Below are 11,256 nucleotides of genomic sequence, written 5' to 3'. Positions count from 1 at the left end.
GACATGGTCCTCCTGCTGGTTCTGGTCCTTCTATCACTGCGGTTCCGAATCCAGGAGAGTTTGGGTCAGCACAAGTTCTTCATGGTCCGTCCGGTACCGAGTGACTCTCTCCCCGTGGAGGGTCCGAAGGAGGACCAGGACCCGATGCTGGACCCGCATGAGAAGAACCTGAACGAGACCGAACTCCGGATCCTGCTTGGGGTCCACTTTAACCCGGACTTCATGTCTGTGACCCACCCAGAGGACCAGGACGAGCCGGAGCTGGGTCCGAACCCCTCTGGACCCATGCCCAAGGAGATCCGAGCCCTGGAGCTGGAGGTCCAGTTCGGCCTGAAGCAGAAACCGAACCGGAAGCTGCGGAGGCGGCTGCAGCACTGGATCTGGACCCACACGCTGTCCGGTTCTGTACGCCTGGACCGACCTGGGCCTCCGGTTCTGGCCCAGGTACCAGAGGACGGGGAGCTGCCAGAGCAAGAGGTCCTGTTCGGTCCCGGAGGGGATGGTCTGCAGGCCGAACCGGGCCACCCACCTGACCCTGCTCAGGTGGTTCTGTCCGCACAGGAAGGTTCTGATGAAGTGCGGCTGGATCCAGGTCCAGTACCCGGTCATCTCCGAGTGCAAGTGTTCCTGTCCAACCTGAGGACCGGAACCAGAACCGGTCCAGTTCTTGTTTACACAGAAAAATACATTTTTTTTTTGTAAAAATAATCAAATAAAAGCTGAAATTCTTTTTAGTGAAAAGTTCTGTTTGGTTCTGTCCGAACTTTAAATATTAATATTTATTTTTATGTAAAATAAATGTAATAAATATTAAAATAAATTCATGTTTTTGACTCCTTTTATTTTATTTTTTGATGTTTCTGTATTATTCTGTATTATTTCTTCAAACAGAACCAGGTCCAGATCAGTTTAGTTCTGTCCGAACCGAGCCACCTGCTGGTGGAAACAGGAACAACACTTTAAAACTTTTATTTCCTTCAAACATGAATTCAAAATAATAAAAAACATTTGTTTTTTACAAATATAAATAAAACACAAACTCCAGAACACTCAGCCGGGTCCAAACGGGTCCGATGAGTTCAGCAAGACCCTCTCTGTGCTGGGGGTTCTGTCGATACAAGAACAAGACTGAGAAAAACCACACGTGATCCAAACGAACGGTTCTGAAGAGTTGAGATAAAATCAGGAGAGGAAGACCGCTCCAAGAGTCCAAAAGAACCTGAGGTACCGGAGAGGTTTAAACAGCTCGTTATCCAACAAACCCAAACTCCAAAAGGTTCTAATCAGACCGGTCCGATAGAACCGCTCCTCACGTATTAAATATTGATCCAGAATCGTTTTGGTTCTGTGTGATCCAGAAACTGATGGATGGAGGTCCAGTGTTGGTTCTGAGACACGGAACACGTCTGTTAAGTGTTCATTAGAACATTTAGAATTTAGGAACCACTTTACAATAAGGCTCCCCTTATAAATAGTTTATAGATGGGTTATTAATTCATCTATAAACACTTTATAAATCATTAATTAAGAACGGGAAAGAGACAACTGTCTGGTTTCTTTCCAAACACAGACAAATCTGTTCGTGTACATATTACTAGGTTTGTAAGCACAACTATATACTGGAAACACATATTTAAAAAAATATTGTACCGTACTACTGAATTATACATATAATAACTGTCAAAGGGAGCCTTATTGTAACATGTAAAACAGTATAATAAGGCTCTGTTATGACATTATTAGTCATTAATAAATAGTGTACTGTTTTACACTTTACAATAAGGCTCCCTTTGATTACTGTGGATATGTATAATGTGGTAATACAGTACAATATATGTAAAATATGTGTTTTCCATAAATAATTGTGCTTACAAGGTAGTAAACTAGTCTGAAATGTTCAACAAAGCACCTTTACATGAAATATATACATGATATTTGACAAGAAACCGGATACTTTTGTCTTTCCTGTCCTTAATTAATGCATAATAAACACTTATTAACGATTTATAAAGTGTCTACAGATGAATTAATGACCCATCTATAAACTATAAGCCATATATAAGGAGAGCCTTACTGTAAAGTCGTACTAAAATTTTAAATTATTTCAGTTTGAGGAAGAAGACAAAGCTCTGCCTCTATTTTGCTTAGGCCCAAAAAGGGGCGGAGCCACTGAAAGAGACACTAGCTGCGTTTCCATTGCAAATATGCGCAAAACTTTGTTGATATTCTGTTAATGTCAAAAAACACAGTTTGGCAACTGCGGTGTTTCCGTTAAGTAAGAAATGTTATTAAAGTCACACATAAATATGTTTGTTCTCGTGATAAGTCCTTACAAACATGGCAGCGATGGATGTAAACACATAGCATGTTGCTACCACGACACTAGCGCTCATCATCAGAGGAGACGTCGGCGTCTTTTATCGAGGCTTTCCAGAGACAAGTCTCTACTTGGGAGCGGCTACGTATGCTGTGTTTTTGGGAAAYTGTAGTCGGAGAGTTTACTATTTTATACTACTTCTGTGATATTACTACTAYTTCTACTTCCTGTTATCTTCTACGTCATCGTCTTTTTCACCAGTAGAAACAGCCGGTTGTTGATCACGTGACTCCTGTGATGTGAAAAAAGTGTTTCCATTGCAGTTTTGTGAAAAACACCAATTTCGATACGGCTGAAATACCACCTCATCCTAGCACAAAAACATTTTGTCGAAAAACAATTTTTTTCGAAATTGACGTGCTTCCATTGAGCAAATTTATTTTTGAAATTCCAATTTGCGTATTTTCATGGTCGATGGAAACGCAGCTACTGACACAATGTTTTCTGTTCTCTAAAATGTTCAATAGAAGGTTCTGATGTGTATTTATGATTATCAGGACTTACTGTTAAAATGATCCAATCAGAAAACATCTACTCTGGCTCCGCCTCCAACAGGTCTGATCATGTTTGTTCCTCTGAAACAAACTCTGATTTGTTGATGAATCCGACCTTTGACCCCGAGTGTGTCGGTTCTGTTGCTGTGGTGTGTTCTTCACGGGCGAGTCTATTGGTGCTGCAGGAACCGGGACCGGCTCCAGATGCTCCAGTCCTGGTTCCTGCACAGCCGCAGGAAGTCCTGTCAGTCTGGTTTCCTGAGTGGGCTCAGGAGGTCTGGTTGGTCCGGGTTCAGTGGTTCCGCGAGCTGAAGAAGCCCACGCTGGTGGGAGACTCCTTCACGGTCACCGTGATGAAGTTGGCCGTGACGTCGGTGACGAAGACGTGCTCCAGGAGGCTCCGGGCCGGCCTCCAGTCCGTCTCCGTGTCCGAGTCGGCGGCGCTGGTGCCGAGGCTGGGCCTGCCGCTGTCGTGGAACACGGCGGCGGCGGTGGCGCTGGCGTGTTCCGACTCGCTGCTGCTGGTCTCATCAGAGTCTCCGGTGCTGAGCTCATTCAGGCTGCGGCTCTGAGAGCTCGGTCCACGTTTGCCCACCTCCCTGCGTCGCCCGGGTTCTGCCGCGCCCCCGACCATCAGAGCGGACCGCTGCCCTCCAGCTGATCCTTTCCCGGGGCCGGAGCCCCGCAGGCCTGGGTTGGCCCCCGGGCCGCCGCTGACGCTCTGCAGGTTGAGGGCCCGGAGGCTCAGCGCCTGGCTGGCCCGGTCTCTGGGAGTTGGGGAGGACGTGGAGGACGGTTTGGAGTAGTTCTGCTGACCTCCCGCTCCATCCTGCCTCCTCTGACCCAGCGGGGGGCGCTGCGGCGCCGCCGGGAAGCCGAGCTGGGCCGAGGCGCTGCCCGGTTTCAGAGCAGACCCTCTAAAGTTGCTTCCTGTCTCTGAGACGGAGCGCCTCAGCTCTGAGCTCTTCTGGGACGGACCGGTCCTGCCGTGGGAGGACGAGGACAAGGAGCGGCCGGTCCAGACGCAGCTCAGAGCGCCGGGTTTGGAGGCGGAACTCTGAGCGAAGGAGCTCTGAGGGGAGGAGGGGCCCTCGTCCCTGGAGGTCCGGGTCAGCCCGGTGTAGGTGAAACTGGCCGGCTGTAGCGGCTTCTTCACGCCGGACCGTGGCTCCTCCCGGAGCGACCTGATTGGCTGATGGTGGCGAGGAAGAGGAGGGCGGGCGGCCTTCAGGTCCGGGTGCAGCGGCTTCCTCCCTCGCTTCTTCTTCCGAGGCGGGTCGGGTTTGGCCAGCAGGATCTGCGGCCTCTTCTGGGGGACCGGGTGAAGACGGGGACTGAGCTTGGCCTTCTTCACGTGTACCTCATCATCATCGTCATCCTCCTCTTCCTCCTCCTCCTCCTCCTCTGAGGAAGAGGAGGGTGACGAGGAGAGGCCGGAGGAGGAAGATGAGCGGCTGGCTGCAGCAGGCGGAGGCTGAGGAGAGAGACGAAGAGCGATGAGATGAGAGGAACAGAACCGACGGGTCCAGTCTGCGCGGTTCTGCTTTTACCAGAATCTTTCTGGGTCGTCCTCTGGGTCGCTTTCCTTTCTTCTGGAACAGCAGCTCCCGGTCCTGTTCCCTGAAAACACAGAAACAAATCACGACTCAGCAGATTTTTTCTGTAAATAAACTAATAACTTTGTTTGTTGTTATTTATTCCGTCAGACTCACATCTTGTGAAACATGGCCAGCAGCCTCGGGTCCAGAATGTTCTCTTCGGGCTCCCAACTGTTGTGCCTGAATATAAAACAAAATACATTTAATAAATGGTTATAAAATAAAGCAAATTTCAAAGTTATGATGGTAATAAAACAAAACTGACTCAGGAACAAAAAATATTTACATAAAAAGAAAACAAAAATCATCTGTTCTATTTAATTTTTAAAATAATTTTATTCTCTTTAAAACAATATGCAGGTGCAAACATTTCTAACTTCCGGTTGATAATGTTTCAGAATCTCTGACGTCATTATTTTAACACAAATATTAACCCAATTGAAGAATGAATTCTGATTAAATTCATGTTTTTAGCGTTCAGTGGCCTGACATCGTCACAACAGTTCTGTCCCGGTTCTGGTTCGGTTAGACGGACTCCACCGGTACCGTCAGCACCGGTCCAGCGCAGGCCCGTCAGCCCGATTCGGGTGTTCCGCTCCCGGCAGCGGGGTAAACACCGGGCCGCCGCGGGCTTTGTTCGGTTAGCCTCGGAGGCTAACAGCTAGCAGCTACTCACTTGGAGGACCAGCCGCTCCATTTCACCAGATACTCGAACTTTCCCTGCGGGGACACACAGAATCAGAACCGGAGAACCGAGCCGGGGCCCCTACCGAACCGCGGGCAGTGGCTGCTTACCTTCCTCTGCCGTTTGCTGAGGATGCACTCTGCATCGAACACCTGACCCACCGTCACCCCCTCCATTACTGCTGCAGGTAGGTTTGAGCCCTGCCGGCCACCGTAGTCCTCTGTTACCGAGCAGAGACCTGGAGACAGAAACTCAACATTATTTTATGTAAAATCTGCTAGTATTTAAACAAAACCTCATGTAAGAAAATATGACAACATGTTTATTTTAATGTTTAATATTTATTTTAGCTTTATCAAATAAAATATATAATTTTTAGGTCAATTTAGGTCATTTTTTCAACTCAATATTTTTAAATGTTTTGTAATTTTCAGACGTTTGATCTCGAGGAGTTTTGTTTTTGATGTTTTCATTTTTACCAGAAATTTTCCAGGAAAATTAAAGCTTATAGCAAAGGCAAACATTAATAATAATAAAAACAATACAATGTTAGACGCTAATTAATGTACATCTTGATATAATATATTTTAATGAAATACAATTTTTTTATAGAACGTGAAATGTATTTAGAATTATTTTTTTTTACTAAATAAATGCTGAAGATTTGCCTTTTCTTCGCCTGTTGGAGGCAGCAGAGAGCTGAGTTCTCTTTAAACCGCCTCAAATGTAAACAGAAGAAAAGCCGAGCGGAACTTTTCTTTCAGGATATTTTGTGTTGAAGGACCGAATAGAGCGCTGCACCGCTGAATGTTTGTTAACAGTTTGTTTAGAGGAGCTCCTCTTCAGAGGTAAAAATGTTTTCCATTGGTTTTGTCTCTCACACCTGAACTGCGTTCATGTTTAGCTTAAATTCGGTGTTTTTTACCTAGAGTTTGGTGCGCATGTGGGATCAGAGCGCATAAACACCGCAGACTCCTAACACTGACCTGCTGAGGTCATATGTGTTAAATGTTCGGTTCGTTTACTTCAATTAAACAGCTGGTTTAGTGTAACTTTAATCTAAATTATCTTGGTTTACGTTAGTTTGTCCTGAAAACTCCAGCAGCTTTATCGAATAAAGAACTCATGTAGAAAAACGTGATAAAATTAGGCTTTACTGTTTTATACTGTCAAACACACACATGTAAACAAAACTAAATACATCATAAGGTTTGTTGATGTTTTTTGTAAATTCGGCTTATAATATTACTGTACAAAATCCTTATTTTTATATATTTAGAGTTTTATTTAAGTGCAAATCTAAATTTTCCAAACTCACCTGCAGATTATTCTCCCTCCCCTCCCTCCTGAGGGTCGTCGGGGTCTTTGTTACCTGGCTGACAGAGCCATGTTTTCTCTTGACCTCTGCACTGTAAACTCATCATGATGTTCTGACAGATGGCTGATTTATTTTCTGCAGGTGAGTCTCAGGTGTGATGTTGCTGCTGCGTCCGTCTCTCTGCTGCCCTTTGACCTCGCCGCTGCTGACTGGATGTGCGCGGACGCTTCGCCGTGCCTCTCCTCGGGCTGAGCTCTTCCTGCGGCGGCGGCCTCCCTCGCGCCTCCTCGCTCGGAGCGGCAGCAGGTGGTCGAGGGGACAGGAGGCGGAGTGGAGGACCAAGAACAAGACGGTGCTGATGTACGTCGCTGCCGCCGGTGTGGGAATGATCGGCCTGACGTACGCCTCCGTGCCTCTCTACCGCCTCTACTGCCAGGTGAGTCTGACACGCAGAAACACGCATACCTGCCCGCCATGGGCTCTCTGACCGCTCTGCTTGTCTGCCAGGCAACGGGGCTGGGCGGCGCGGCGGTGGCCGGTCATGACACCGATCAGGTGGAGACGATGACGCCGATAAAGGAACGCATCATAAAGGTGACCTTCAACGCCGACACGCACGCCACCCTCCAGTGGAACTTCAGGCCACAGCAGACAGAGATCTATGTAAGATCTACTTCCTGCTTCTTCACTTCCTGCTTCTTCACTTCCTGTCAAAGAATCATCCTGAACATCGCTGAGTAACAACTTTCTGCTTTCAGTTGGTTCCAGGTGAGACGGCGCTGGCCTTCTACAGAGCCAAGAACCCCACAGAGAAACCCATCATCGGTATCTCCACCTACAACGTGGTGCCCTTCGAAGCGGGCCAGTACTTCAACAAGATCCAGGTGAGGTTCAGGTGATTCAACAAGATCCAGGTGAGGTTCAGGTGATTCAACAAGATCCAGGTGAGGTTCAGGTACAGGATGTTACCTGTGGAAGCTGCAGCAGGTGTGATGGAAACACGATGTTTAGATCAGACTGCAGAAATATAACTTTAAAATAATCAGGAAGTAGAAACTCAAACAGGAAGTAGAAACTCAAACAGGAAGCAGAAACTCAAACAGGAAGCAGAAACTCAAACAGGAAGCAGAAACTCAAACAGGAAGCAGAAACTCAAACAGGAAGTAGATTTCTGATCTAGATCCAGCCCTACCCTTGAAGCTTCTCCCCTCCATCAGATGAAACCAGAACCTTTCTCTCTCTGCAGTGTTTCTGCTTCGAGGAGCAGCGTCTGAACCCCCACGAGGAGGTGGACATGCCCGTCTTCTTCTACATCGACCCAGAGTTCGACAAGGACCCCAGGATGGCTTGGGTCGACACCATCATTCTGTCCTACACCTTCTTTGAGGCCAAAGAGGGTCAGAACCTTCCTCTGCCCAGGTACAACTGACCCGGGTCCGGCCCAGAGGCTTAGAGAACTGGAGGAGACGGCTGAGCCCATGATCTGGGACCCTCCTCAGACCTGAACCTGCTCCGGTCAGGACAGTCGTCTGCATGAAGTTTTCAGCTCCGTGTTCCTGTCGGACTTTTATTTCAGAACCTAAAATAAAAAGTGTCTGAAGTCGAAGCTCAGAGCTTCACAGAAGAATCCTGAAAAATCTAATCTGAAACTGTTTTAATGCAACAATCAGTTCGATGTAAAAGTATAATTTATGTGAATTTTCTCTGAACAGGAAGTTTCCGCACAGATTCTGAAATGTTTGGGTTTTAGGCGTCCGTCGTGCTGCCTGATGCCTGAGATGAGTAAAAACTGGTTCTAATGAGTCATGAAGCTTTCATCTGAAGATGCCTGAGAGAAAATATGTGATGTTAAAAATAAATATTTCATATTTATTTTTATTAATATTTAACTGAGTCAACGTGTTTCTGCAGATCATTTATTTTCTTATTAAAAACAGATTTAAGGTAAATCAACATGTTTGCTTCAATAATTTTACCCAAATATCCAAAATAATCGGTTTCATATAAAATATGAGAAAGTTTAGAATTATTTTTATTATTCTCTGGATCTAAAAGGTTTTGGATTATTTTACTGAATTTAACCTGCAGGCAGAAAAACAGAAAGGTTCAAATTTATCTGTTTTAAACTCTGTGAGTTTTTATGATGTTTTTTATATTTTTGGTAAAACTTTAAGTCCTGACTGTTTCTCTGCTTTAATTTCTCCCAAAATCAAAAAAGTTAAATTTACCCAAATTTTAAAAACTTTAAACGCAATGAAGAGCTTTACTAGTAAAATAAGACATTTTCAGAGACATTTTGTTTGTTGTTGATGTGAAATAAATAAAAAAAATTAACACTTTATTGTGTCAGTACAAAGTTTGACTAAATGATAAAATATTTACCTAATTTTTCTATTTAGCTTTGGTGTTGAATCACATTTCAGTTCAGAAAATCTGAATATGAGAGGTTTTAGTTTATTGTCTTGTGAGTTTTATTGATTAATCTAATTAAGTTTGTTAGATTTTTAAACAGCCGAATTTCCAACAAAGCTGCTCTCATTCACAATATTTGTGTTTCTGATGTAAAACTAGAATCTACTCTGAAATTTAAAGTTAAAACTTTCTCGTTAAGCTCGCAGTTTAACCTGGACTCACTAACAGAGGTAAATGAAGCGGCTGCGCTGTTCTGATAACATCTGGATTTAACAAATAAATGAAACAATCTAAATCTACTGGTATATAACCTGATAAAAAAGACACCTTTGTGGTGATTTCGGCTTTATTTACATGTGTGAATATTTCTCTAAGACAACATTAGAGGCGACAAAAGTGTAAAATCGGTTTCGGACAGGAAGTCACGGAGGAAGTTTCAGTGAAAAATCATCAAACTTCCTGTTTATAATTTTTTTTAAATGATAACAGAGGAAATTTATTAATATTTAACTATGAGGGGGAAAAAATCGATGAGTTTTGAAGCTGCTGTAAAAAAATAAAAAGATGAAAATAAAAGAGGCAGCAGAGGAGCTTCCGGTCCGGCAGGGGGCGCTGCTCAGAGCTGAAGTGGGTTCTTTTCAGCTGTCAGGAGCAGCTGGACCTCCAGTTCTCTGGTTCTGGACTCTCAGGGTGGATTTAACGAACCAGTCCGGAAACAAACCGGTACCAGACAGCCTGAGCTGTCCCGAACCGCAAGAGCCGGGGAAAGTTCTGAAGCAGGTTGGGTCAGAAACAGAATTTTCTCTTGTTTGTTTTGATCATCATGGAGCAGCAGCAGGCACCTGTTCAGGTGATGTCCGGGAGAAAACCTGAGACGGTTCGGTCCAGGTCCAGGTTTAGGTCCAGACAGAACTCAAATCAAAAGTTAATAAAATTATTTTAAAAGAAGTAATTCAGAAAAAGTTCGTTTAAAGTCATTTTAATTTATTATTAGGTTCTGGTTCTGGGTGGGATGGCTCTGTTTGTATATTTGTGACCCAGCTGGGTTCTGTTTCTGCAGCGGGATGAACCTTCATCACTGCTGGATGATCCAGCTCCTCCTCCTCCTCACCTCCACCTCGGCTCACAGCGACCTCTTCACCTCTGTGGGTGAGTCCAGTCTGCCGGTTCTGTTCTGGCCAGTGGCGCCTGCAGTGGGGGGCGGGCCACTGAGGGGCACTGAACAACCAATATCTATAACTGAACTTTTATTATGTGGTTGTAAAAATGTCAAATTAAAAACAAAGGTAATATAAAGCCATGGATTTTCCAACACATGTTCAGTTTGTAATTTTACAGATAATAATACTGATTTTGTGACATTCAACGACAAAAAAAAAAAAAAAAACTATCTGCACTTCTGCAACAATCCAGTTCTACTGTGTTCTGTATCTGTACACATGGAGTACCATAAGTTGTCTGTACATTCTTACATATTTCAGTGGCATCAAAATGTAATTGTGGGGGGTCTGGGGGTCCTCCCCCACATAATTTTGAAAGGAGTAGACACCATTTCCTGCATTCTGGTGTATTTTTAACAGGTTGTTAAACAGACTTTTACCTACTTAGGAAAACAGTTGATGTGAGTATTCTGTAGGTAAAGTGGGATAAATTTATTTAAGCAACAGAAACAGAGTGAAGTAATGTTTTATGGTAAATGTGCAGGTTCAAATTAATTAAATTTTATGGAAACACTTCCCTTCACAAATGATTGCTGTGATGTCTGTCGTGTGATTTAAATATGTCAAAATATATATTTTAAAGAAATTTACAAGGAACAAGCTTTCTAAATTTTAAAGCCACTTCTTCTGTGTATGATAAAAGTTTTATTTGCTTGTTGATGTTTACTTTTGTGAAGAAAAACTGTAATTATTAAAACCCCAAACTGGAAATAAAGATTAAAACAAACACAATTTAAAAACTAAATCTGCTGTAGTGTTATCCCAAAATTATTTGCTTTTTTAAATTTCATATTAGTTTTAATAAATATGATTTTTGTCTGTAAGAGAAAACTGGAGGACCTGGAGAAAACCCACTCCTGCACAGGGAGAACATGGAAACACAGAACAGAAAGTTGATCAACCTTCCTCTTTAGAGGCAACATGTTGCTCTAACTGTGTCGCCTAATTTTATATTTATTACATAATTATTTAAATGATTTAATTAATATTTGATTTAAAAATATATCTATGAATATAACCTCCCGAGGACCTCCATCTTTATTTGAGAACGTTGGTTACGTATTGTAACCCCAGATTCTATGAGTGTAAGCGCAGCCCTCTAAGGCTATCGCAGATGGGTACCCCCGCGCGCGCGCTCGCGCATTCTGAAGA

General features: G+C 43.9%; 4 protein-coding genes across 7 annotated transcripts in view; 3 read left to right on the top strand and 1 right to left on the bottom strand.

The window, feature by feature from the left end:
- Nucleotides 1–3: 3 nt before the first annotated feature.
- On the top strand, nucleotides 4–720 carry nog3 (noggin 3). The gene is given in 2 exon segments (XM_014023350.1): nucleotides 4–392; nucleotides 394–720. Coding segments are annotated over 2 exon segments (636 nt in total). The 3' UTR covers nucleotides 641–720.
- A 1,958-nt stretch (nucleotides 721–2,678) lies between these two features.
- LOC106528228 (chromobox protein homolog 2) lies at nucleotides 2,679–5,389 on the bottom strand. The gene is made up of 5 exons (XM_014023348.1): nucleotides 5,265–5,389; nucleotides 5,146–5,189; nucleotides 4,584–4,649; nucleotides 4,422–4,491; nucleotides 2,679–4,345 (listed from the first exon to the last, which is right to left on the bottom strand). The coding sequence occupies exons 1-5, from the start codon at nucleotides 5,328–5,330 to the stop codon at nucleotides 3,164–3,166; spliced, it is 1,428 nt and encodes a 475-aa protein (XP_013878802.1). The 5' UTR covers nucleotides 5,331–5,389; the 3' UTR covers nucleotides 2,679–3,163.
- A 533-nt stretch (nucleotides 5,390–5,922) lies between these two features.
- Nucleotides 5,923–8,365, top strand: cox11 (cytochrome c oxidase assembly homolog 11 (yeast)). Its single transcript, XM_014023349.1, has 5 exons — nucleotides 5,923–6,002; nucleotides 6,614–6,908; nucleotides 6,980–7,135; nucleotides 7,231–7,356; nucleotides 7,719–8,365. The coding sequence occupies exons 2-5, from the start codon at nucleotides 6,630–6,632 to the stop codon at nucleotides 7,899–7,901; spliced, it is 744 nt and encodes a 247-aa protein (XP_013878803.1). The 5' UTR covers nucleotides 5,923–6,002; nucleotides 6,614–6,629; the 3' UTR covers nucleotides 7,902–8,365.
- A 1,208-nt stretch (nucleotides 8,366–9,573) lies between these two features.
- LOC106528227 (prolyl 4-hydroxylase subunit alpha-1) overlaps nucleotides 9,574–11,256 on the top strand; it is a 14,141-nt gene continuing 12,458 nt past the window's right edge. For 2 of the 4 annotated variants that reach the window (XM_014023345.1, XM_014023343.1), the window contains exons 1-2: nucleotides 9,647–9,734; nucleotides 9,945–10,033. In XM_014023345.1, the coding sequence (XP_013878799.1) occupies nucleotides 9,949–10,033 (85 nt within the window). In that variant the 5' untranslated portion in view covers nucleotides 9,647–9,734; nucleotides 9,945–9,948. Of the gene's footprint in view, nucleotides 9,809–9,944; nucleotides 10,034–11,256 lie in introns of all 4 variants that reach the window. The other 2 variants (XM_014023344.1, XM_014023342.1) reach the window with 2 other exon arrangements.

This window comes from Austrofundulus limnaeus, unplaced genomic scaffold, assembly GCF_001266775.1.
Source record: "Austrofundulus limnaeus strain Quisiro unplaced genomic scaffold, Austrofundulus_limnaeus-1.0 Scaffold364, whole genome shotgun sequence".
In the NCBI taxonomy this organism is placed as follows: domain Eukaryota; kingdom Metazoa; phylum Chordata; class Actinopteri; order Cyprinodontiformes; family Rivulidae; genus Austrofundulus; species Austrofundulus limnaeus.
This window is presented reverse-complemented; position numbering and strand designations above follow the sequence as displayed.